Source organism: Neovison vison, chromosome 13 (assembly GCF_020171115.1).
Source record: "Neovison vison isolate M4711 chromosome 13, ASM_NN_V1, whole genome shotgun sequence".
Classification (NCBI taxonomy): Eukaryota; Metazoa; Chordata; class Mammalia; order Carnivora; family Mustelidae; genus Neogale; species Neogale vison.
The window spans coordinates 49,262,066-49,289,197 of NC_058103.1; the positions used below are offsets into that span (position 1 = coordinate 49,262,066).

The 27,132-nt window shown below is 41.1% G+C and overlaps 4 protein-coding genes across 7 annotated transcripts; 2 read left to right on the top strand and 2 right to left on the bottom strand.

Annotated features, from left to right (window-relative positions):
- Nucleotides 1–1,832: 1,832 nt before the first annotated feature.
- On the top strand, nt 1,833–8,871 carry DNAAF2 (dynein axonemal assembly factor 2). The gene is made up of 3 exons (XM_044231453.1): nt 1,833–3,764; nt 7,087–7,230; nt 8,043–8,871. Exons 1-3 carry the CDS (start codon nt 1,935–1,937, stop codon nt 8,544–8,546), a joined length of 2,478 nt encoding a protein of 825 aa, XP_044087388.1. The 5' UTR covers nt 1,833–1,934; the 3' UTR covers nt 8,547–8,871.
- Nucleotides 8,872–10,456: 1,585 nt separating this feature from the next.
- MGAT2 (alpha-1,6-mannosyl-glycoprotein 2-beta-N-acetylglucosaminyltransferase) lies at nt 10,457–12,994 on the bottom strand. The gene has a single exon (XM_044231456.1). It carries the CDS (start codon nt 12,512–12,514, stop codon nt 11,174–11,176), a length of 1,341 nt encoding a protein of 446 aa, XP_044087391.1. The 5' UTR covers nt 12,515–12,994; the 3' UTR covers nt 10,457–11,173.
- Nucleotides 12,995–13,128: 134 nt separating this feature from the next.
- RPL36AL (ribosomal protein L36a like) lies at nt 13,129–14,509 on the top strand. Its single transcript, XM_044229840.1, has 2 exons — nt 13,129–13,199; nt 14,082–14,509. Exon 2 carries the CDS (start codon nt 14,099–14,101, stop codon nt 14,417–14,419), a length of 321 nt encoding a protein of 106 aa, XP_044085775.1. The 5' UTR covers nt 13,129–13,199; nt 14,082–14,098; the 3' UTR covers nt 14,420–14,509.
- Nucleotides 14,510–16,424: 1,915 nt separating this feature from the next.
- On the bottom strand, nt 16,425–27,035 carry LRR1 (leucine rich repeat protein 1). 4 transcript variants are annotated; one of them, XM_044230481.1, is made up of 4 exons: nt 26,969–27,035; nt 23,170–23,268; nt 20,964–21,685; nt 16,425–18,229 (listed from the first exon to the last, which is right to left on the bottom strand). In XM_044230481.1, the coding sequence occupies exons 1-4, from the start codon at nt 26,990–26,992 to the stop codon at nt 17,989–17,991; spliced, it is 1,086 nt and encodes a 361-aa protein (XP_044086416.1). In that variant the 5' UTR covers nt 26,993–27,035; the 3' UTR covers nt 16,425–17,988. The 4 variants fall into 4 exon arrangements, with proteins under 4 accessions (XP_044086416.1, XP_044086415.1, XP_044086414.1 ...); XM_044230480.1 differs by having other exon boundaries at nt 26,780–27,035; XM_044230479.1 differs by having other exon boundaries at nt 23,170–23,271; nt 26,780–27,035.
- Nucleotides 27,036–27,132: the final 97 nt, after the last annotated feature.

Below are 27,132 nucleotides of genomic sequence, written 5' to 3' on the forward strand. Positions count from 1 at the left end.
AAACAGTGCTACTATAGATATGCAAATTCTAGTATATGTCTTTTGATAGGGATATGTGTTTCTATTGGATATATATATCTAGGAGTAGAATTTCTTAGTTATGAGATATACATTACAGTCAACAGAAATTTCCCAAAGTAATTGACCCAATAGCTACTTCCAGTATCAGAGAGTGCCAGTTGCTTCACATCCTTGGGACACAATGATTTTGTTTTGTTCCCTCCAATGCCTAGGAACAGTGCCTTACCTACCCAAGTAGTGGGTGCAGCAGTGTACAATAAATATTTGTTGAAAGAATGAATTTAAACTTAGATGGCATTTAAAGCTGTGAGCTTGATTAGGATTGTCTAGGACAATTCAGTAAGTAGGCTGATGAACAGACTTTGGGTGACTCCTAAATTAGAGGACAGGCAGGAAAGAACAAGCAAAGGAGGAGGAAAATGGGAGAGCATGGAGTTCTTCAAACCAAGAGTAAAGTATGTTTCAAGGAGGGGGGGACTCAACTGTTTTGAATATGGCCAAGAGATCATAAGATGAGGGGAGAAGTTGGGAAAGGAGTTAAGATTTTTGGTCATTTCAAACGTGATGGACATAAGCATTAAATCATTGAAATAGAGACCTCAAATGGACAACTAGATATACGAGTTTGGAATTTAGAACCTGATATAGAAGTCTGGTATTTGTGAGTGTAAAAATATTTGTGAAGGAGAGAATGTGACTGGAGAAGAGATAGGGTCCCTGTCTTGAGGCATTTCCACTTAGAGGTGGAACAGAGACAAACACCTGCAAAACAGACTATATAGTGTCAAGTGTCTGAGGTAGGAGAGAAATCTGGAAAGTGTCCTGTCACTGAGGTAATCCCAAATCAACTGTGTTAAATGTTGATGAAAGTTTCAACAAAATGAGAAAAGAAAAACAATCACTGGATTGAACAACTACCAGTTAATAACTCCCTTAGTCAATAAATACTATTCTATAACATCACTTTTGAATGCACAAAATCCCACTGTACAGCCATAATAAAATCTGCTCACCCAGTCCCACTGCAGGATTCTTGGATTCTTCCCAAATCTTTAGAATCATGGGAAATGTTGCCTTGAGCACACTCTTAGACTGAGAATTGCTGGATGAAAAGAGTATGTACCTTCTAAAGGTTTTTGATATAGCTACCAAACTACTGTCTAGAAAGGCTTTACTACCACCCCAAAGAAGAACAGTAATTGTAAAAACAGCCTTTGTCATTTTGATAGGTAATCTGTGGGATCTTATATTTGCATTTTTATTATTAAAGTCCTGGGGGGCCTGCCTGACTCAGTCAAAGGAGCATGCGACTCTTGATCTCAGGGTGCTGAGTGTCAGGTTGAGAGTAGAGATTACTAAATAGAAAAATAAATAATAAACTTAAAAAACAAGTCCCGTATGCTTACTGATCATTAGTTATTTATGAATAGCCCGCCCATAGCTCTTGCCCCAAATGTGAGTTGGTATAGGGCAAACCTTATGGTGAAATGTCTAGAAAACTGAAATGTTGGTTTGGTAAAGTAAAACATGTGGATAAGCTTAAAATTGAATTACAGCTCGTGAATAAGATAATGTACATAAATGCTGGAAATTACATTATGACAGTTATTCTGCAGAAGTAATTGCACCACGGCACAGGAATCTAAAAAGGTAGTATGTGGTGTAATTGGTTGATTTGAAATAAGAAAGTTATTTGTGGCATTTCCACCAGCCCACTCCAATTCCAGCCCCTCCTCCTGGCTGTCGGCTGTGTCACTATGGCAACGACCACGCGCTGCTCCAGGCTCAGTTCTCTGGCGGTTACCGAACTGGGCCGCCCCACTCTGGGCAGACCGGCGACTCTACGCACGTCCCACCCACCTTGTCTCGGGTCGCTCTCCCCCGGACGGAGGGCTAGGAGCCCCGGCGGCAGCATGGCCAAGGCGACAGCCTCTTCGCCGCTGGAGGACTTGGACCTGAGCGGAGAGGAGGTCCAGCGGCTCACCTCAGCCTTTCAGGACCCGGAGTTCCGGCGAATGTTCACCCAGTACGCCGAGGAGCTCACGGACCCGGAGAACCGACGGCGCTACGAAGAGGAGATCACCGCGCTGGAGCGTGAGCGCGGAGTGGACGTGCGGTTCGTGCACCCGCAGCCGGGTCACGTACTGCGCACCAGCCTCGACGGGGCGCGTCGCTGCTTCGTGAACGTGTGCAGCAACGCGCTGGTGGGCGCGCCCAGCAGCCGACCCGGCCCCAGGGGCGCGGCGGCCGGCAGCCAGTGGTCCCTGCCCTACAGCCTGGCTCCCGGCCGCGAGTACGCGGGGGGCCGAGGCACCCGCTACACGGTCTACGACGTGGTCTTCCACCCAGAAGCGCTCGCGCTGGCCGGGCGCCACGAGCGCTTCCGCCAGATGCTGGACGCCACGGCACTGGAGGCCATCGAGAAGCAGTTCGGCGTGAAGCTGGACCGCAGAAATGCCAAGACCCTGAAGATCAAGTACAAGGGGACTCCGGAGGCCGCCGTGCTGCGCACACCCCTCCCCGGGGGCGTACCGGCCCGGCCTGAGGGAGAGCCGGAGAGCCCTCTCCCCGATTTCCCCTACCCCTACCGGTGCCCGGCGGTGGCCGGGAACTCAGTGGTCCCGCGACCCCTGGCGCCCTCCCCTCCGGAGGCGGTCCTTGAGCCCGCCCCCACCGAGCCGCGTTACAGCGTGGTGCAGCGCCACCACGTGGACCTCCAGGATTACCGCTGCTCCAGGGACTCGGCCCCCAGCCCGGTGCCCCGGGAGCTTGTGGTCACCATCGAGCTGCCGCTGTTGCGCTCGGCTGAGCAGGCGGCGCTGGAGGTGACGGGAAAGCGGCTGTGCCTCGACTCAAGGAAACCCGACTACCGGCTGCGGCTCTCGCTCCCGTACCCGGTGGACGACAGCCGCGGCAAAGCGCAGTTCAACAAGGCCCGGCGACAGCTGGTGGTCACGCTGCCCGTGGCGCTGCCCCCTGCGCGCCAGGAACCTGCCGTGGCGCCGGAAGAGTCCGTCTACACGTCCGGAACTGACGGCGCGGCCTGTGCTTCCGCTCGCGAGGGGGAGGTGGGCCCGGCAGGGGGTTGTGCCGGGAACGGTGGGCCGGATCCCGGGGCTGCGGACGCCTTGATCACCACGCCCGCCGCCGCTGCGGAGGAGTTCGTCTTCGAGCCCGACGAGCGGGACTTGGACGAGCAAGCGGTGTGCACAACGGGCATCGAAGAGGAGCCGCCCTCGGTAGCGGAGAACTCACCTGAGGACGGTGGAGGAGTCTCCCCTGGTACTTCATCTGGGTGTCTTGACAGAGGGTCTGCGGCAGGAAGAGAGAGTGCGCGTGGAGATCTCGGAGCTGAGACTCGAGTGCTCGGGGAAGGCGCGGGCCGGGAGCCCTCCGATCGAGCCATGGGTGGTCCCGGGACCGGCGGCAAGGAACCTTTGTGTCCTCCTTTGCAGTGTAATCAGGACGAAGAATCCCTGACTCTGCTGATTCAAGTGCCTCGGATCCAACCGCAAAGTCTTCAAGGGGACGTGAGTCCCTTCGGGTACAAACTGGGCTTCTCCACCCAAGACTTAGTTTACTATTCCTTCTTTTTGCAATTTGCTCCGGAGAATAAATTGAGCACCAAAGAACCAGTGGCTAGTATTTCTTCGAACAATGCAGTGATAGAACTGGCCAAATCTCCAGAATGCCATGGACATTGGAGAGAATGGTATTCTGGTTTAAACAAGGATTCATTGCAGGTAACAGTTCTTTCTAGACTCGTATATATTTTTAAAGATGGTATTTATTTATTTGTCAGAGCACGAGCAGGGGGAGAGGCAGAGGCAGAGTAGGCTCCGCAACCCCCCCAGCAGGGAGCCCCTACGTGGGGCTCATCCCGGGACCCATGAACCGGCATGAACCGAAGGCGGACGCTTAACCAACTAAGCCACCCAGGCGCCCCAAGACTCTTATATTTGAATAATTCTATCCCACTTTAAAAATTTGCTCTTATCCTTGAATAACACAGGTTGGAACTGCCTGGACCCACTTATAAGTGGTTTTTTTTTTTAAGGATTTTATTTATTGACAGAGATCACAAGTAGGCAGAGAGGCAGAGGAAGGAGGGGAAGCAGGCTCTCCGCTGAGCAGAGAGCCCGATGTGGGACTCTGATCCCTGGGCCCTGAGATCATGACCTGAGCTGAAGGCAGAGGTTTAACCCACTGAGCCACCCAGTCGCTCAGATCATAAGTGATCTTTTTGATATGTACAGTATGATATTATAAATGTATTCTTTTATGATTGTCTTAAAAACATTTTCTCTAGTTTATAAGAATACAGTATATAATACACCATACAAAATATGAGTTAATGGACTGTTTATGTTATAGGTTAGGCTTCCAGTCAACAATAGGCTGTTGATGGTTAAGCTTTGGAGGGGTCAAAAGTTGTAGGTGGATTTTTCAACTGGGGCTGCGGTGTTCCCCTAACCCTCCCTGTTGTTGAAAGAGCAACTGTATTTGTTACCTCTTGTGGGCAAGTCCTCGAACTTGGGGCTGAGCAATACTTAGTTTACTTAGGACACAATTTCCATGAATAGTGTGTTCGATTGTAGTTGCTGCTATACTTCTTAGGTTATTGAGGTTCTTGAATTTCAGATTCAATACTCCAGTATTATGGACAATTAAAAAAAAGATTTTATTTTATTTACTGACTTGTGTGGGGGGAGGGGCAGAAGGTGAGGGAGAGAGAAGCAGACTCCCCTGCTGAGTGGGAGCATACACTGGGTTCATCCCAGGACCAGAGACCATGACAGGAATGAAATCTAAGAGTGGGTTCCTCAACTGGTTGAGCCAATCAGGTGCCCCTACTGATAATTTTTTTTTTTTAAACTGTAAAATTTTAAGTTCCAAGGAACTTTTTAAACTCCTAAATTAACAATTGGTGGTTTTCATTGAGATAGGTATTAGTGTTACATGTAATTTTTTTAAGCTTTTATTTAACAAATCAAGGGTTAAATTCCCGGAAATAAAACTAGTTGTAAGGATTATATATTGAAAATAAAGTTTAGCCTTGGGCTTTAACTTGCCAGAAATTTTCATTTCTTCCTGTGATTTTTCCTGGATATTTGCTGATAAATTACATTTTATGAGGGGTAACTTCTGTGAGAAGTGGTTAATTTGAAACTCTCCGAAAATGGTTAAAATAAATAGCCAGGGCAAGGTAAGATACTTTGTAAGAATATAATATGAAATCGACTATCATCAGCAGGGGGAGATTTAGGAAAGGGCAGTCAGTTTCCTGTAATTGTTGTATTTATCTATTTATTTTTAAAGTTTATTTACATAATCTCTGCCCCTCTACCCTGTGGTGGGGCTCGAACTCACTCCAGAGATAGAGTTGCATGCTCCTCCAACTGAGCCAGCCAGGTGCCCCGTAATTGTTTTAATAATGTAAAAATAACAACTGGGAAGAAAGTTTTATGAATAGGCAGTTGAGAGAATACTAAAGACTATTATTTTAATCTGATTTTCTAGAAGGCTAACATTATTTTAGCAAAGAAACTAGACCAAAATGGGATTAGGGCAAGTGCATTTTATATCTTTGATGCTTGAAATGGATTTATAATTACTTCGTTAATCACACTTACTAAAACTGATGAAGCCATAATATTCAGTTATTTTTCTTTACATTTTGCTGGACTAGGGTCTAAGCATTAAAGTAAAATTTTTGAAATCACAAGAGTAATGGATGGGTAGACATGTACTATATGATGATTATATTATATGCATCATATGAAAATAGAGTGATTTGTGACTGTCAAGGTCAGAATTGTTACTTTACACATAAGTACAAAATAGATTTATAAAAGCCTAAATATTCACTGGACATTTTCCTAGAGCTTTAGGACCACTAAATTCAGTTTCTTTTAGAATAAAATCAGTCATTAGAATAAGGTGAGTTTATGCACTTTGTTTTAATCATAACCATTTCCATTACATATATTATATAACTTACATATTTATATACTAAAAGTATTTGGGTATTTTTCTGCAATTAATGTGTCTTTACCAGAGGCAGGAACCTTAGAAATGCTTTTAATTGGGGAACGTTTCTATAATACAGTTATTCTGGAACTTTAAAATAATAGCAAGGAAATTACTCCAAATACAAGATTTTTGTGTACCCAGTGTTCATGGTAGGTATTCTTAAGTTTAAATACCGTTTAATGTAAGGGAACTTTAAAACTAGTCTCTTTCTTGATTTTGCTCTCCTATTTGGACCAAATAATGAACTGTTTATTTGGAAATTTGTTTTTATGAAAGTACTTTTATTTTGGGCAACATCAAACTGATTTTATGCATTTTAAATATGGTTTTCCCTTCAACACTGTAACTATATACCTGTATTTACTTGACATGAATATGCACAAGTTGCTTTGTGTTTGGGATTCTGGTGAAAGTGATTTATGCATTCCCTAATTATAGTTTGGAAATCTTTCCATGTCAGGCTCTTGAAATCTACCTCATTCTTATAAATAGCTATATGCTACTGTCACAATGGATTATCTCAATCACAAAAATAGAATATACTTCTCTTAAATATTATATTTGACTCTTATCTGGCCAAGAACTAAAAGGCAAACTGGGCACACAAAATTTGAATAAATCCTATCATATATATTTCTTAGCTCTCTCATTGGGAAGTATTCTAAAATTAAATTACATTTTATAGCTTCGACTGCATTTATAGCTCTAAAGGTGATATTCTTATAAATACTAAGAGAAAAAGAGAAAGGAAAATACCATATGTAAGTAAGAGTAACTCAGATTATTAACAGAGACTTAAAGAAGGAACTAAACTTTTTTCTTTTTGGATCTTTTCTGATATATGTATATACTCTTGCTATTCTTACTGCTCTGTACAATACTGTTTTCTTCTACCACGACAGCATAGGAGTAACATTAAGCATTTTAAAAGCATAATCCTGAAGTGTCTAATAACTTGTATGAGCTGTTTTTAGATCAACACTGTCAAAAAATGACCTATAAAGCAGAATATTTTTTCTCTTTTTATTTTAGGAAAGGCTGTTTGTCAATGAAGAAAATGTTGATGAGGTTCTTGAAGAAGTCCTGAGCCCTCCATTTAATCAGACAATGTCCTTAACCCCACCATTAATTGAAGTTCTTCAGGTTACTGATAGTAAGGTTCAAATTCATGCAAAGGTAAGGATTTGGTTGCTTTTGTAGTGATTTAGGACAAGGTTAAAGCCTGACAGATAACTTAATTTTTGATTTCTTGATGTCGTAACTTTAAATTAAGTGTACATAATGGCTGGGAAAACTTAAGAGGAGTAGAGACTTTTTTGCCTGTATTTTCCTATGGGCCAAACACTTTGTGATTCATTTTCACATATCTCATTTAACCCCGAAATAACTGTCCAGTGAGGAAGAGGGAAAGTAACATTTATTTGGGAAGTTTGAGTACGAGTCCAGGGACAAACAAGTCTTTTTGACTCTCAAACCATGGGAAGGAGCTATGTTATTCAGTTTGTTCATTCTTTCTAGTTGAACCTTAAGTCTGGTTATTCTTAGTCTTCAATATTGCACACAAATAATTTACTAACTAGCACAATTGATTTACATATGAATTGGGGAGGAGAGTAGCTCTAAAGAATCACAAAAATTCAGGAAAAAGAAATTCAAGAATGCCCTTATAAGAATGAATACTTAATGGTTTTGTAGGCCATGTCAAAGGGTTTGTAGGCCAGGAATATTTTATTCTGAAGGAGGTAAGGTCATTGAAAGGAATTAATCAAGAATTAATGCCAGGTTTGCACTGTCTGCATTGTTAAAAAGAACTGGCAGCATTTAGAAGATGACTTTGAGGCAGAAAGCCCGGACGCCTATCTGCAGATCTGTAAGCATTATTTCTTCACAACTTACCAAAAAAAGAAAAAAAAAAATCCAGAGAGTACAATTTAATTTTCTGTTTTTTTTTTTCAAAGATTCTTAATTTGTTGTTTCTCTTGACATAGTTGCAAGAATGTAGTAACTCTGAAAAGCTTCATGAAAAGGAAGAAAAAGGCAATGAAGGAAGTCATCTAACTGAAAAAGAAAATATAGAACATCCTACTACCTCAACAACTGATTCTGATTCATCTCTAGAAGTTAAAGTACTAGAGACAGGCAGTTGTGGTTCAGTTGCGTGCTTACGAGGGGCTCCTGATGTTTCACACTTGCTATTTGAAAAGTCTCAGCAACCTGAGTCAAAAATGGAACCTGAATTTATAAAAGAAAAAAGTCCTGCTTACTCAAATGAGGAAAAAGAGGACTTAGAAGAGCCAGTGATAACAGAAGAGAAAGAATCAGATGGAGATGACCTATCTTCATTACTAAACAGAGCTTCAGTTCACAATTTACCTGGTCTTAACAACGTAAAAGAAACCAATATGCAGGACGGTAGTGTGCAGTTTATTAAAGATCATGTGACTCAATGCGCATTCAGTTTTCATAATTCTCTGCTATATGACTTGGACTGATTCTGTATAATTTTAGAGTTTATAAGAGTAAAAAATGTTTGGCTTTAAAACATTATCTTTCTGTTAACTACTATCTTAAAGTACTCAAGAAAGTATAAAATTAAAATTTGCAGTTTTGATTCTCATGGGGAAACTGGAGATTTTTTTTTGTATGTGGAGTTTATACAGTTTCCTTAATTATGGAGACTTTTGTGATTGCTCTGATAGATATATTTTTTCTAATGGTGAGTTAATCATTTAGTTTTAAAACAACCTGTATATATTTGCTTGTTTTGGGCTTCTTTTGTTTACCATTACTTTAATAAAGTTTCAAAGTAAATATTCACTAAGTTGTGTCTGTTACAAAATGTAATTCTTAAGAATGCAATTAACTAGAAATTAATCAGTATGGGGGGGTAGAATCTCAAAACTATGCATTTGTTGCACTAAATATGATTATTTATGCTTGAAACATTCTTAGAACTTTACTAACCAATATTAACCATCCCATTATGATACAGATACACTGAATGAAATTTAGTATTTTTGCTTCAACTCTGTATTTTATGTGTGCCACACACACGCACGTATATATAGTTATACAGGTTATATAGTGATGCCTTTAAAATTCAACTTCTTAAAAGATGTTTCTGGAAGTTACTATTACAGTATTAAAACATTTCTTGGTTTTATAGATACATTTATGAATTTTTTTAAAAGCTTTTAAGTAATCTCTCTACCCAAACATGGGGCTTGAACTTACAACCCTGAGATCAAGAATCATACACTCCACCAACTGAGCCAGCTAGGCACTCCGACATTTATGAATTTTAGAACAACTAAAAAATCTGGGAATTTGCTCCCATAGCAAATTGTCTTCAATGTATTACATGAAAAGAAACCAAAGAGCCAGTGTTTTCTAGTTAGTTTTGCTTGTAATATCTAAAAGAGGGCAATAGATAATTCATCTTAACAGTGGTTAAGTTATTAATATTTATATTGGAGGCCAGGAGAAAATCCAAAGAGATTTTTTTCTCACAAAAATTTTTAGTACAGCATGAATGAAAATGTAGAAAGGAAAATATTTGTTGATCTAATTGCTGACCCCAAAACCATGATCTAGTTTATCAATGATCTTTTTCTGATTAAAAATCAAACTTCAGGCCTACCTTAGTCCTGGACATTAATTTTTTTAGTCCTCTGAACTGCTGAAAGTCAAATCAGAGCACCAAAAGCTAGTACAAAGCATGATAATTCATCTTGATTGACATAACCCCCTATAAAATCTGGAACCAAACTGGGCTGTGAGGGTAATATAAAGGTAGCTCATAAAGCAAGAGAATTATTTGTTCCATATTTAACAACCACATGCATTTCTCAAACATAATATGACTCTTAATTTGATGAAGTTATTTCAAAATTGTCCATTTAATACACCATCTTCTTAGAATGAAATGATGTCCTAATACACACAAATTAGTCTCTGTGTAACTTCTGATTGAATGCAATTATATACTATTAAGAGAAACTTCCACAAGAAATAAGGAATAAATTTTAAGCATGTTTCCTATTATTTACTGTGTCTATCCTTTTAAAAAGTATGATTTCAGTTAAAATAAAGCTGGCACTGGAACATGTTTCATTTTGGCATGACTGAACTTTCATTTCTGGCTTTCGAAAACAATTTAGGCTGTATTTCACTTACACAGCAGCTTTTTATTGTTCATTATCTATGCCTGGGTAATTTGAAAGCCAGTGTCTTCTAAAGGGAATGCATTGTCAAGAGTGGGGTTTTATTTCAAACTCAGTTATATGATGTACAAGCAGTACACACGAAGATGTAATGTAAACTTTAAAAACTTCTAGAATGCCTTCACTGAATTTTGGTATAAAGAGTAAACAAAATTTATTCTGCAAAATAATTATGAACCTTTTTATGCAAAAATGAGTATTTTATTTTGGCAGCACTAAAAGAAAAAAAAACCCACTGTACTTCTACATTGAGGTGAAAACAGTGTTTAAACTTTCTTATCAATCAAATACATTCCAAAAGAAAGTGTGTTCTATGAAGGCTCCAAAGCACAGGCAAATCTTAACACAATAATACAGGAATCTGTAATACTGAAAATGTCTGTTCTGATAGGGCGTTTAACAAACATAACTTTTGTATTATAAAACCAGTGAAGCAATCCCTTCCTAGTAACCGTGTCAAGAGTGAAACTGGGCTTGTTCCATTAATACTAACAATTCCATTGTAATACTTTTTACTGCTATGACAATTTTAAATAAAGTCTGCTGTACTTAAAGTAAGTTTTGAAAGTGGAAAAGTGTACAAAGTTCCAGATAAAAAGATTAATAGATGCAACTTAAATAAAATTTCCCCTTTTCTTTTACCAATTAATAATGATTACCTTTAGCAGATAGAGATTGAACTTTAAAACCCAACCCCCAAAATGAAAACTGGTGTTTAAATTTTAATCAGACATAGAAGGAAAAGATTACTATATTTGGACATCTTTTACAAGAATTTTTTTTTTCTGTATTAAAGCAGAAACCAGTTCCTAAACCCTTCTATTCAATTGTATATTCTGTTTGGACAAATATCAAAAATAGAAGACTGTGACTTTTGCTTTTGTAATTGTGATTTTTCACTGCAGTCTTCTATAACTTTTACAGAGTTCATGGTCCCTAATATCTCCCCACCCTCCATTTTTCCTAGGTGGGGAAATGGCTGCCATAAATTTCTCACTGATAATTAGAGTTTCTGGAAACAAGTACTGTTTGTTATTATTTAAGAGTGACTCAATTTGGGCACTCTGGGTGGATGGTCTACAGGTTTTCTTGTGGTGCATACCACAGTCTCCAGCATGAAATATCCTAGGAACTTGAGGAACCAGCACTTTCCAGAATTTTGGAAGACAAGATACAGTTAAATATTGAAGAGTCCAGTCCCAGTTATAATCATCATAAGTACAGAAAGTGTCTGTGCACTCAATCAGCTTCTGATATGCATCCCGGGTCAAGGCTAGACCCATATTGTGCTCTGTGGATTTCCAAGTTTTCACATCTACCTTGTCAGCAATGCCATGGAAACTTCGAATGGCCGTATAGGTCCCCAGGGAGAGAACATCACACTCAGGACACTCCTCCTGCTTTAACTTCCACATCTTTTTGAAGACATGGTAAAAGTCTGGGGCTAAGTAGTGATCTTCCTCTAGGAAAAGTATGAGGCCAGTATAGTCTCGAAGAACTTTGACCCTTTCCCATACAAAATGCAGCTTCCACCACCAATGGTGTTTGGTTTGGGAGAACTTAGCCTCTCTATAATGGCCAAAGGAGTCGGGATACTCAGCATTAATGCATCCCATCTTCAAAGCTGCATTCTTCTCCAGATCTCTGGGGCAATCTCTGGGGTCGCTGCCTGGAAACTCGTTGGGGTACAACTGAATGCTGAAAGGAAAGAACACCTGCAGAACCGGACAGAAATCCACCCCCGCGATCAGCTGATTGATCTCTGTCGACCAGAAGTCATGGCTAAAGATAACGAGGACGTTGTCAATACCCTGGGCTTTTCGGAGTGAGTCCAGCAGCAGTCTGAGGTAATCGGGCCGGTTATGCACCTGGACCACCAGCACCAGCTCTCGAGGCGCCCAGGAGCCGGCCTTATCTACATTCCTCAGCGTCTGGTCAAAGTTCAGCTGGTACACCAGGGACCTGTACCGCAGCGTCAGGTTGTCTGCCTCGGGCTGCGGGGCTGCCGGGACCAGAGGAGCCGCTGACTCGTTGGAGACCCGGCGGATGCCCACCGACACAGCAGAATGGTCCCCGCCCCGGCCGCCCGCACCTCGCCCGGGCTCGGCGTCCAGCAGCGGCGGGGCGAGGGCCTCGCTCTTCCTTTGTCGCCCATTGCTGCTCCAGAGGACGAAGCCGCAGGCGGCCACCACGAGCGTCAGGATCAGCACCTTCCGCTTATAGATGCGGAACCTCATGGTCTCCAGGGCAGGGAGCGCGGACGGGCGCAAAAAGGAGCTAGCGGCTTCTGCACAGAAGGGGCGGGCGGGTGGTGGCCGTCGCCTTGGCCTGTGGCAGTCAGAACTGGCCCCCGCGGCTGCCCCAGCTAACTCATCCCGGGCCCCGGGGGTCCAGGGGCCCGAAGGGTCTCAGTTCCCCCGCGCCGCCCGGGCTCCACACATCCTCGCCTGGCAGCTGCAGCTCGGGCAGCGGCCCCGCCGCTAGGAGCCGCGGCTCGGCGTCGCCTCGGTCCTCTCCATTCAGCACCGGTCCCGGAAGAAGTCCCGCCGCGGCCCCACTGCACCCCGCTTGGTTACCTGCGCCTCCAGCGGCCCTGCGTCCTCTGCGCTCTCATCCTTACGCGGGCCCCAGACCGCCAAGACCCAGCGACGCAGCCTCGCCCCACTCCGGCGGCGACCGTTCTGACAACCCGCGACTGGCCCTCCGAGCGCCGCGGTCCTCCGGCCCACACCCCTCCGGCCCGCCCCCTGGGCCGCTGGTTGGAGATTCCCGGACGCGTCCGGAGACGACGGGCCGGCGCTGCCTGCTGCCTATTGGTCCGTAGCACTGTCACTCACGCTCAGTTCCTACTTCCGCTTCATCCTCTCTTTCCTGTTAGGCGAGAGCGGAGCTAGGCGAAGATCGTGGTTGCCGAGTTTCCCGGTAAGCGGAGACGGGAGTGTAGCGGTCTCAGCAGGAACCTCCAATGCTCAGAATCTGGAGATGGACCAGGCCCTTGTAGGAACCGGAGGGCGAGACCCCGCTGCCTTGGCAGAGTTAACGGGCTTCTCCCCTCGGAAAGGGGCTCACGAACGACGGCCAGTGGGCCGGGAGATTCTTATTCAGGGACACGTCAGCCTTGAACGCTGCTCACGGGTGATGGTGCTTCGGAGGGGAGAAGTGAAACCAGACAGCTCCGGTTCCCGGAGAAGGAACGGAAGCGGGCGGTAGCTGGAGCTAGGCACTGAACCGGGCATACCCGGGAGCTAGAACATGGAGGAGAAGGGTGTGAGAGGATTTTAGAAAGAAAATCAGATAAGCCCCACTACGCTTTTTGGGACGGCCACAGTAAATTAAGCTCCAAAGGAACCCACTTTGTACGGGGAACTGGCTGTTGGGCGCCCCTATGCTGCCTTTTTTTTTTTTTTTAAAGATTTTATTTATTTGACAGGGAGAGACACAGCAAGAGAGGGAACACAGCAGAGAAAGTGGGAGAGGGAGAAGCAGGCTTCCCGCTGAGCAGGGAGCCCGATGTGGGGCTTGATCCCAGGACTCTGGGACCATGACCTGAGCAGAAGGCAGAGGCTTTAACCCACTGTGCCACCCAGGCGCCCCCCTATGCTGCTTTTAAGTGAGTCTCATTACATAAATATTCTGGACATAACAAAAAGGTGTGCACTTTTGTATTGAGTCATAGGTAAAAGGAGTACTTGGCGGGTTTATACATTACATGTGTAATGTTTTCCTATATTTTTAAAGCACTTTATTAAAAATGTTTGAAGTTTGCTACTTTAACTTCAAATGTTTTACATTTTCATCGTGCAGACTGCGCTGCTGCAGAGATGGTCAACGTTCCTAAAACCCGAAGGACTTTCTGTAAGAAGTGTGGAAAGCATCAGCCTCACAAAGTGACCCAGTATAAGAAGGGCAAGGATTCCCTTTATGCCCAAGGAAAGAGGCGCTATGATCGGAAGCAGAGTGGCTATGGTGGGCAGACAAAGCCAATTTTCCGGAAGAAGGCTAAAACCACAAAGAAGATTGTGCTGAGGCTTGAATGTGTTGAACCCAACTGCAGGTCCAAGAGGATGCTGGCCATTAAGAGATGCAAGCATTTTGAACTGGGAGGAGATAAGAAGAGAAAGGGCCAAGTGATCCAGTTCTAAGCTTTGAGTTTCTTCTTTTATTTTTGAGAAGAAAATGTTGACCCTGTAGAAAAATTACCCGTATGAAAATAAAGTGATATTTTTACCCAACTGTTTTGTTTTTTGTAAAATCTAAATAGAATGACATGCTTAGTGAGTTGAATCACGTGCTTTATATGATTCAAAATAACAGAAAATTTGTCAATGAACTAAGGTTTATCTTCAAATATATGTATATATATATAAATATATTTATGTATTTTAAAGATTTTTATTTGACAGGGAGAGAGGGAACACAAGCAGGGGTGGGGGTGGTAAAAGGAGAAGTAGGCTTCCCATCCAGCAGGGAGCCTGATGTGGGGCTCCATCCCAGGATTCTGGGATCATGACCTGAGCTGAAGGCAGACGCCTAATGACTGAGGCACCCAGGTGCCCCTTATTCTCAAATTCTTACTTAGATTTAGTTCCACAAAATTGGAATTTTGTATTTATATATAAAGAAAACAAGAGTCCCACCTCTCAACTTTATAAACTAGGTTATGGATATAAATCACATAGTAGGGAAAAAAAACATACATTTTCTGGTCAATTTCAAAATTAATATGTTTGGTGAATTCATAATTACAACTGATGAGCTGCTGGGAAAGGTCTAAATCAGATTTTGAAAAATGTAAATGAGGAGGATAAATTAGGCCTGTGTATAGCAGACTGAATGGGGCAGACAGAGTATCCAAGCTGGGGTAAAAGAAGAGCTGACTTGCAAGTTGGTGTCCAGTAGGGACCACTAGCTATACATAGATATTTACTTTTTTTTAAAGATTTTATTTATTTGACAGAGATCACAAGTAGGCAGAGAGGCAGGCAGAGAGAGAGAGGAAGCAGGCTCCCTGCGGAGCAGAGAACCTGATGCAGGGCTCAATCCCAGGACCTTGGGATCATGACCCGAGCCGAAGGCAGAGGCTTTAACCCACTGAGCCACCCAGGCACCCCTACATAGATATTTAAACGAAAAATGCAGTTCCTCAGTTACACTATTTATATTTAGTACTCAATAGCTACATATGCTGCGTGGCCAACCTACTGGACAACACCGATACAGAATATTTCCATCAGTTTTTTTTGGACAGCACTGTGATAGACTGGTCCTGAATGTAAGGCACAAGTTTAAAACCGACTTCTAACTGAAAGACATTCTGAAGCTAGTGAAAAAATAGTGAGTCCATGATGGCATAAACTGTTTTTTTATTCTTTAAGAAGCCATCCTGGAGGGGCGCCTGGGTGGCTCAGTGGGTTAAGCCGCTGCCTTCGGCTCAGGTCATGATCTCAGGGTCCTGGGATCGAGGCCCGAATCGGGCTCTCTGCTCAGCAGGGAGCCTGCTTCCTCCTCTCTCTCTCTGCCTGCCTCTCTGCCTACTTGTGATCTCTCTCTGTCAAATAAATAAAAAAAATCTTTAAAAAAAAAAAAAAAAAGAAGCCATCCTGGAGACACTCAAATGTTAAAACTTCTTGGTTATTAGGAGGTTTGAGAAAGTATGCAGTTACCACTGAAAATAGAATGGAAAGCTGAAACTTAAAGAAGTGAGCCTTGTAACACACAGAAGGCAAAACACAAGTATCAAAAGGAAAGAAAGACAAAGGGTATGGTTTATGAGAAGACAAATCTGCATTTGGTACAAGAATTTTAAGTTGGCCAAGATATTTACATAGGATGGCTTGTAGATGAATAATGCAAAGGGCTAGGGTGTAGGACTAACAGCTGGTTGGCACTTAGTCCCAACACAGACACTTCTGCATTTGTTGATGAAAAACTTCTGGAGCACCTGAGTGGCTCAGTCAAGTGTCTGCCTTTGATTCAGGTCATGTTCCCAGGGTCCTGGGCTTACTGCTCTGTGAAGAGTCTGCTCTCCCACTTCCTCTGCCCGTCTCTCAAATAAATAAAAAAATAAAAATAACTTCTACAAGAACATGTAAAACTCAGATACACACGTTAAATATGCCACAATACATTTTTAAAAGAACGATGCTTTAATGTAGTTACATAATATTTATGGGTAATCCTTCAACATTTTGAGTTTAGCAAATCCTAAGATGTTTTACTTAATTATAGAATTCTTGGTTTTAAGAGCTTAAGTGAATTAACTTTAGAAGGTATATAAAACCTGGGCTTAAAATCTCTGGTCTGGGTTCATGTACCTCCCAGGGTAATTTGTGAGGATTAAATCACATACTGTATGTAAAACACCTGGAACAAAGATGGAGCTAAATGCAGCTCTTTTTAATGTGTAAGCCATTTTTGCATTATATATGATTTTTTTAAAATGAAAACTAGAAATTATATGGAAATCTTTTGCAGGAAGAATTTGACCACAAGCAAAACAAATTTAAGGTTATCCAAGAATTACTCTGGACGAAAGAATCCACTCTGAGAAGAAACTACATTTTAGAGATCCTATACATCAAGTTTTAATAAAAATCTTCTAACAGTTAAAACAGTATTTACTCAGGAATACTTGTAATTTCAGAAAAGAATAAAATGCTCCAAATAAATATTTTAGGACAGAGGAAGTAGCAGCTACCTAAGCCATAAGAAATAGTCTTACACAGACTAACTGTAAGTCCTGGCCCAAAGCAGCAATGGTATGCTAAGACCAGAGATGGTTTTCTCTAGTAACTTTTACTTCCTTTGTTCCCAGAAACCGGTTATGAGGCTATTGCAATGATCTAAAAAAGAGGCTGATCTGAAGGGCCATAGGAATGAACAGAATAGGAGCAGTTCTGATTTCGTTTTCCACAATTTTTTCAAGCAGCTTCATTTTCCATTCCTTTCCCTTGGTTCAAATCCTCATCATAGTTTAGCTGGTGTATCACCACTTTTTAAATTAAAAAATATTAAGTGACTAAAATAATAAACAGAAAAAAGAACCTTCAAATACAGAATGTAGTCAGTAAAAAAGTAGCAATTTTTAACTCCTACTCAACCCTAAAACTGTGTTCCAACTCTGGAAGTTAAAAAACAGAAATCACAACAAAGATGTGAGTAACATTATAAAACCTATAAAAGCTGAAGTCTGTTTATCCCAAAGCAGCTCCAACTTTATGCTTGAATATAGAATTCCATATGTAGAATAATATACTAGAAAAACACAAAAAGTGGTATGCTTATATGGTTTCATACCAAACATGTTTTCACTAAAATTTGGACTCTCTTAGTCCTTCAAGGTATATTTTCTACATATAGGAACTCAATTTCTTTAACTGAAACTCAAGAAGAAAATTGGTAAGAAAACTCTATGACTGGAGTGATAGGGATCAATATCTGTTTAACATTAAAAGATAACCCACAACCCATTCTGGAAACACTAGGTTGAAATAAATACATGTGCAATAAACTGATAAAGCTGCTTCTTCACAAGGAAATTAAATAGGTTTTAATGAAATTAAGGTTTTACAGTCAAATGATTGAAAATGTTAGAGTAACATCTTCCCCTCAAGTATATGAAAGGCTTCCCTTTCTCCAGTTTGACACAAACCACAAATGAATCCCAAACTGATCTGTAACTAAATGGAATTTCTTTTTGTAGTATCACCTATTACTTCAACATATCACAGGAATTTACATAACAGGCTAGAGAACAGAAGTAAGACATAACAGGTGCTTCAGTACCACCCATATTATCTACTAAGACCACAGTGTGAGCAACAGAGTGTAGATTCATAGTAGTAGTTCCCTGAATAAAAGAGTTTAGACAGAATCTTCCACAAACACAGGTTTTTGCAGTATCCAAGTCTTGGCAAAGATGAAAAGGAATGATATGAGAGCCATATGGAATCCTATTGGGAAAAAAAGTTCAAAAAAATTTTTTTAGTAACACTACTAGCTAGATTCAGAACTTCATGCATTAGGTCATGAATTTCTGGACACTGACTTATAACCATAGAAAAATAAGATCTTTAATTAAGTGACTCAGTATATTATCCTCCCTTCCAAACAGTTAAGAATGGTGAAAATATACTAAAAACACCATACGGCATATTGTATACCTATACTACTCCATAAAGTATCTTTTAGCACTGTCACTTAATAGCAAAACCCATGGAATAGACTGCAGAGAGTCATCTGTCCTTTATGGATCTACACTGTAAGACCAGTATAACATGATTATTTAAAGGTATAGTTCTGTTACACAATTCTCATAATGGTGATGGGAAAATTACTGAGTTCTATTTGTGAAGAAACATTTATGTAAATATATCCAAATACTCTCCTAGGCATCCATTGTTCAAAAGGGACTTTTAAACTGTGAAACAGATTTAAAACACTTATTGTTTGGGGTATTTGTTTTAATTTACTGGCTGGCTAAGCCAGTAAGGCTGACCTCACCTTGCTTAAATCACTCACCCTTCCTACTTAAAACTTCCAATGATACCCATTGCAATTAAAATCAAGTCAAACTATTTACCCTCATCTATGAGCCACTGTAATATTGTCTTTTGAGGTTGCCTACCCACTGTTCAACTCCCCAAAACTCCCCAAAACACTGTCCCCCCAAACTCAACCAGGCCCCAAGTCACTTTGTCTCCCACAGAGTCTATGCTTTGTTCTCTAGTGCCTAACTTAGGCTGGCACGTAATAGGTGTTCAGATCTTTTTCAACAAATAAATAAAATCTACTCATAATTTAAACTGGGGTTCAAAACCCTTTTAGAAAGAGTCTGAAAAGATACATATCAAATAAAAAATAGTTTCCTTTTCATAAGGACCAGCCTTGTTTGCAATTCATTTTTTTCACCTGTACTAATTTCTTGCTTGTATAAGTAACAAAAAAAAAAAACTGTGCTAGGAGTGTCTACCACATGTTTATGTTTATCTCTTTCAGGCTGTTGGTTATAGCCTAGGGAAATAGGTAACAGTTAAAAACTGCATTTTCTATCTAACATAATTTAAATTCCCACAAATTTTTCTAAAAGACCATAACTTTGTATGTAACCAGTAGTTAGGGCAATTCACCAGCAGCTAGATAGAGGCATTGTTCTCATAGTTTTGGATTGGTATTCTTTTTATAACAAGTGGGCTGAAAACATGCAAAATTATACATTAGTAAAAATTAAGGTCACCTCAAAAGAACATATACCAGTAGAGGTCAAGTTTAAAAAACAATGTAAATACTACATGCTATATCATTCACCACTATCAATTTATTTTTCTACCTTCCCTATCATATCACATTTTAATCACCTATTTTTTTCCTTCCACTTTTCTATGTTGGATGTCAGTTCTGAACAAGCCAGGTGTCTCAAATCATCAGAATTTTTAAAGCTCCTCAGGTGACTCCAAATGTGAAATAAAGTTTGAGAATCACCATTTTAAACTAAGAGCTCTTAAATACAAATGGTGAAGAGGGAGGGTTGTAATTGATTTCAGTCAGGGTCCATGAGCATTATAAAGCTGTATGCAAAATTCTGTGTATTTTTCTAGGCCCATGGGTTTTTTTTTTTTTTAAATCCTCTCTACCCACTAAAAAACCAATTCTGTCTCTGAAATATGGTCTTCCTACCATTTTATGGGCACTCGATAATAATTTGGTCTACATCTTAGTCTCTTATATGAAAGAAGCATGGAGTTTGGGGTCTCATGAAACCACGTGCAGTTAGTGTTCAAAGACAAGGGGGAAGAGAACCAACAGCTATTGAGTCCTACTATATGCCAAAGTATTAGCACCTTTATCTTCACAACTATGTAAAGTGGGTATTATTCCTGTTTCACAGATGAGAAAATTGAATCAAAGGAGGTTTAATAACTTGCTAAAGCCACACTAAGGGGTAAAGCCAGAAATCAAACTCAAGTCTGACTCCAAAGACCACACTTGACCACTGTGCCAGATTGTAATTCTCAAACTTTAGAGTACATCAATACTACCTGGAAGGACTGATAAAAACACCAGGGTTAGACGCCCCCCCTCAGATTTTCTGATTCAGTAGGTCTATAGTGGAGTTAAAACCTTGCATCTCTAACAAGTTCCTAGGTGATTCTGATACTGTTGGTCAGGGACCACTCTTGGAGAAACAACTGCCATTCATTCATTCATTCATTCAAATATTAATTAAGAGCCTACTATATGGTAGGAACAGAGGAATATCACATTTTAGACCCTGGGGAAACAGTAAGTAATAAGACAAAGTCCATGCCCTCATGGATCTTACATTATAGTGGGGAAAACTGACAGAAAAAAAAAATGTTAAAAAATATGTAATGCCAGGTAATAAATCCCATGACAAAAAAGTCAAGCAGTGTAAGGAGGTGGGGGATCAAACTTTAAATAGAGTCAGGAAATGCCTTTCTGGGTGCCACGTGGGAAGAGAACTGAATGAAGTGAGAAAGTGAGTTATGAACCTTCTGGAAGAAAAGCATTCCAAGCCGGAGTAAGGAGCACCAAGAAGGTCACTGGTGCAAGGGGCCAGTTTGTGCACAGCATTGTAAACTATGTTAAAGACTGTGACTATTACAGTGAGGATGATGAGAATACTAGAATGCAAGATACCACATTTTATGACTATTAAAGTCTTACCTATTATATAATACCGCTTGTGCAGAAGATTCCAATAAAGTTAATGGCGTTTGCAGCATTATAATCGGAAGGACTTTTGGTTGTTCAAAAGTATTTCCAAAAAGATCCAAGTACTCAAGGGATAAATTTTTAAATTCACTAGGCAAAAAGGGAAGCTTATTTCGAGCTGCTGACAAAAAACGCAGTTTTGTCAACTGTCCCACCTTGAAAGGAAATCGAATCAATTCATTATCGTCAAGTTTCAAATCTGTAAGTTCTCGGAGCTGGCAAAACTGCACAGGGAGTGCTTTAATTTTGTTCTTGCTGAGATCCAAACTCCGAAGTGACATCTGGAGTGAGGACTGACACAGGGCTACACTAAATGACTCCAAGTGATTGTCATTCAAGTTAAGTTCTTGAAGATGGATGAGGTCCCCAATTGTAGCTGGAAGCTTTTTTATATGGTTGTGACTCAAGTCTAATTTCCTCAGGTTTCTTAAGCAAAGCATACGCATATCAATTCGGACAAGCCCACAGTAAGAAGTCTGAAGATGTTCCAGAGAATATGGAAAGTTCTTGCTTAGAGGATAGTCCTTTTTGGATGTGATAACCATTTTAGTTTTAAATTTTTCAAATTCTGAAGTCTTCACTGGTGTGAAGGTTGTAAGTGGTGCTTCAATATCACAACCTCTATGAGCCAGTCTCACAGCTGTAAGGAAACTTTTTAAACTGCTGGAATTGGCCTGAATAAATAAAAATAAGTCGTACAATTATAAATTCCATTTTAGATAATATATGCATGCTAATTCATCATACAACAAATTCTGTAAACTTATACGTGCAAAATGGTGCAATCATTTCTTGAAAATGGCAGTAAAAATAATTTTTTAAGCACTTTATTGACTAAATTTCAATAGAGATACAAAAACTTTGAAAATTTCTGAAAAAAGGTTTTGTTGAAAGACACACTCTAAATAAAACCATTTAAAAAGGAACAAAAAGAGCATAAAATAAGATGGGAAAGCATGAAAAGATTCCACTTAAGGTTGGGTTTGGAGTTACTGGGTGGCTCAGTCATTAAGCAGCTGCCTTCTATTCAGGTCATGATCCCAGTATCCTGGGATCCAGCCCCGTGTAGGGCACCCGGCTCAGAGGGGGAGCCTGCTTCTCCCTGCCTGCTACTTCCCCAATTTGTGTTCTCTCTATCAAATAAATAAAATCTTTATTTTATTTATTTTTTTAAACGATTTTATTTATTTACTTGACAGACAGAGATCACAAGTAGGCAGAGAGGCAGGCAGAGAGAGAGGAAGAAAAATAGGCTCCCTGCTGAGCAGAGAGCCTGATGCAGAGCTCGATGCAGAGCTCGATCCCAGCACCCTGAGATCATGACCTGAGCCGAAGGCAGAGGCTCTAACCCACTGAGCCACCCAGGCACACCCAAATAAATAAGATCATTAAAAAAAGAAAAAAAGACGGATTTAAGATGAACTGAGATGGGGCACTTGCTGGCTCATTTGGTGAAGCATGCAGCTCTTGACCTTGGGGTTGTAGGTCCGAGTCCCACATTAGGTGTAGAGTATAAAAAAGGTGTTAAGTATAAAAATAAAATCTTCAGGGGTGCCTGGGGGCTTAAGTCCAATAAGTATCCGACTCCTGGTTTTGGCTCAGGTCATAATCTCAGGGTCATGAGATCGAGCCCCACATCGGGCTCCGAACTCAGCTTGGAGTCTGCTTGAGATTCTCTCTTCCTCTCTCTCTCTGCTTCTATCGTTCATGCTCTCTCTCTCTCTAAAATAAGTAAATTGTTTTAAAAAAATTATTTTAATGGTTTAAGTATTTTCTAAAATGATAATAAATATAACACCCCCTAAATTGTCCTACTTTCATTTTGTCTTTTTTTACACCAAATTTAGATTTGCAACCTGATTATGCTGGCAAAATGTAGACTTGTGCCATCGGCCTTATAGAGTTCCCCTCTAGAACACCATAAGGCTCCATCTGGAGCACAGAGCTAAGTCATTCTCCTTCCTCCCCATCCTGCATAGCCTCTCTGCACTTTTAGAGCTGGGCCAGCATGCCAGAGAAGCTGCCTTTGCTTCTTCTAACACATCTGTCAAGTGTCCATCCCTGTTCAGCTAAGTGGGATATCCGGATGCTTAAACAGCTTCTTCTATAAAGAAAATACAGTCAACCAACTTAACCATTAGTGTTTTTAATACCATACCTTACTTAGACAGATATCCACAGGAGGCTCCTTTAACCGAACAGTAGCTTTCCCCTCATCCATAAATTTGGTGAAGAACTGCTCAATGTTCTCCTTTAGCTGCTTAAAACCAATGAGAAAAAAAGGACAAAACCAGGTATTGTGATTCAATATTTATTACAACTAGAATGTGCCAGTCACTTTGCCAGGCTTTTTATTCAAGTCTGGGAGTTTTGTGGTTTTAAGTTTTAGTTTTTAATTTCATTGTGTGTGTGTGTGTTTTTTTCTTTCTTTTTTTAAGCATTTGGGTAGCTACATTTCTTATCTAGCTCCTGGTAGATACTACTGTTTTATCAGCCCAGTAACCCTTTCCTGTGAATCCCGTTTGGGAGAATGCTCCTCTTCTCCCATTCCAACTATGTGACCGTAGTAGGAGCTGCCAATAGTAGTTACTTGCCTTCTTAACTTCAGTTCATTAGTCCCAAGTGGACACACTCCCACAAGATTATAAATTCCAAGAAACCAGGAATCTTGTTTCCTCTGTTCGATACTGTATCCATGGAGGCACAACAGTGACTGACACATAATAGGTGCTCAAAAATTACTAATGACAAATGTTGCTTCTGCTTTAGACTTCAACAACTACTGAAAAGCCACTCTGTACCGGGTACTATGTCAGGGGGGTTAAAACAATAGTAGTGAAAAAAACCAAATGATAATTACATTTATAAAGTTGTCTTTATAAATTACATTTATAAAGTCTGATGAGAGACAATTATTAAGTAAGCAATTATAAGCACAACAAATATTAAGATAAGGGAATTAGAGACTGCTCTAAGACCTTATATAGCAAAGGAATCTCACCTGGTCTAGGGAAAAGGTGACCTTAAAGGTGAGAACTGAAAGATTAGGAGATGTTGGGCAAGTGAGGATACTGGGGAGAGAGAGGGAATAGCATACCGATAAGGAAAAATGAAGGCAAGGGAGTTTGGCAGCTGTGAGGAGCTGAAAGAAGTTCAATATGGCTAAAGGATTCAGTGTAGAAGCAAGTGAACCCAGACAGGCAGAGATCGAAGGCTGAAAAATTTTGTAAACCATGTTAAGAATTTTGGATTTTATCCTGCAAATGATATCTACTGAACAACTTTAAGTTGTGAACATAGATCTACACTTTGATAACTTCCCTTTAACCACAGTGTAAGAATGAACTTTGGGGGAGGGGGAATTAGGATGGGGGAGGGTAGAAATAGGAGCATCTTTTAAGAGACTAGCCAAGGAAGGGTTAAGACTTAGTTTAGACTGTAGTTGGGATAGAAGGAGGTAAGAAAATCTGAAAGATACCTATGAGGTAGAACTGAAAGAATTCAGTATTTTATTTGATGTGGGAATGTAAAAGCTTTAAGGCTTCTGGGTAGAACACTTTTTTTTTTAAAGATTTATCTATTTGAGAGAGAGAGAGAGAGAACACAAGGTAGAGAGCAGCAGAGGGAGAGGCAGACCCCACTCTGAGCCTGACTCAGGGTTTGATCCCAGGACCCCATAATCATGAACTGAGCTGAAGGCATATGTTCAAACAACTGTGCCACGCAAGCATCCCAAGAGCAGAGTACTATTTAATGAGTTGCATAATTCTAAGAGAAAAGCAAATTTAGGGTGGCAAAGAAAATTAATTTTTAGATATCTTGAGTATGAAATGCTATAACATATCTTAGTGAAGATTTCCAATCGATATAAGATTCAAGTTGGAAATTAGGAGAGGACTAGTTAAAGATACAGATTTAGAAATTACAGTGAGATGTGTAGTAGCTGAACAATGGAATAGAAAAGTTGGTAAAAGAAAGATCCCCAAGATACTTCCACACTTAGCACTAATACCTAGTCTTCAGGACCCAGGACCAACAACACCACTTTAACTCTTCCAACACATGTTTACTGAGCACCCACTATGTTCCAAGGCCTGTGCCACTACCTCTTCTACAAAACCTTTCTCTGGTGCCTGGGTGGCTCAATCAGTTAGGCATCTGTGTTCAGCTTTGGTCATGATCCCAGAGTCCTCGGATTGAGTCCCATATCAGGCTCCCTGCTCAGCAGGAAGTCTGCCTGTCCCTCTCCCTCTGCCCTGCTCCTGCTCTCTCTCAAATCAATCAGTCAATCAATCAATCTTGAAAAAAAAAAAAAAACCCACTTTCTCAAGCCTCTGTAATGAAATTCATTTAGCTTTTTGATACTTTACTATTATACTTCTACCTTTATTATAACATTTATCATAGCCCACCTTTGTAGTGCAAGCACTAGTTTTCGTTTTTTCCTTTCTAGTCATGGAAGGATAGTGACTAAATCAAGTTTATTCTCCCATAGCATCTAGCACTGCATCTTGCACACAGTAAACCTTCAACTCATAGTTCTCAATAAAGTTTTGATTAGGATCACGACCTACCATTACTAGTGCACCTTAAGCCTTAGGGAAGAGATTGTTACAGACTTTTTAAAAATATACACTACCTGAGCTGGGCTTGACAGAGGTTTTGGGGAAGACAATGGTGAAGAAAAGGGAGACACAATTCTTGTTATGAGTTTGCTTCTGTCAACTTACAGTCTTCTAACCTATAAAATGTTGGGTGATTGTGGAAGTCCTTTCAAGTTGAAAGACTATATGAGTTGATTCCATGAAAAAGGAGAAATTATACTTTCAACTCCCTGTATCAATTATTAAGCATCTCTGAATGAGATGCAATAAACACATCCCTCAACTAAGAGTATTCATTGTGGAGTACAACACTATGAGGGAATAATACCAGAAACTGTATAAAATCTGGACAAGAGTCAGATGCAAGGGTGGGAGATGAGTTGCCCCCTCAATTTTATGTATAAACTTTATTTAGACATAAGGGTATGCCAGTCATTCTGACAAAATAACATAGTGCCTTGTAAAATGAGGAAGACAATTTTATAAAACTTGTGTTTTGAAAGTTGTTTCAACTTCCAATTGTTTTTAGAGTTTACTATTGCTCTGTAGAGGAGAAAAAGCCCTCGCCCTAGAAAATCAAGTCTTAGAAAATTAAACATTTAAGGAAAAAGAGAGAGAGAGATGCACTAACCAGTAACATTAATAAAATATCAAGATGCAGCCTACAGCATTACTGCTATACTACTATACTAATCTGGTCTAGCGACCTTGGACACTATCCAGCATCACTTAAAGCCTTAAAAAAAAAAAAAAAAAAGCTAGCGAAAGTACCGTGGGGGGAAAAACTTACTGAACGAAAGTGTAATTATTTTACTGGTCCCCCAAACTGGAATGGTGTTTCATTTAAAGTTTAGTTTCACGCAGACCGAGTTTCCAGAGGCTTTAAAAGGTCCGGGCTACTATCCACTACTGAATAGAAAAGCTGTCAGTTTAAGGCAAAAAAAAAAAAAAAAAAAAAAAGGAAAGAAAAATAAGGAAAAGGTGCCCTCTCAAAAGCTTTCCTCCTTCGGGTTCACAGGAGACGCCCAGGGCTGGGAGGGGTGGTGGGGCTCAAGTATCCGCTCCCAGGACAGGCTCCAACCTCTGGAACCGGCGAGCATGCGAGACCCGAAAGGGAAGAGCTCGTGGCCAACTCCCGAGGCAGGCCCGGTTCTGTCCACGCACCTCATAGCGGGTCCCACGCTTGTCCTTCAAGGTGGAAATGAGCAGGCAGGTAGGGTGCGGGCCGCCTCTATCGTCCCGAGCCCCAGACCGAGGCTGACTCCTGGGCGTTTGCTGACAGAGAATCAACACCGCCCGGACGCCCTTACCCCGGTTCCTCATTCCCAGAGCCGGCAAATGCCGACTGACTACCTCGACGTCGCAGTGGAGCTTCATTTCTCCCAGCAGCTGCAAGTCAAATCCAGAACTCGGCTTTGAAACTTCCCCCTTCCCGCCGCGCCGCGCCGCCGCCGGGGTCCTGGAGCGCGCGGGCTGTCCCCGGATCTGCCTGCCTGCTCGGAGTGCCCACAGCTCGG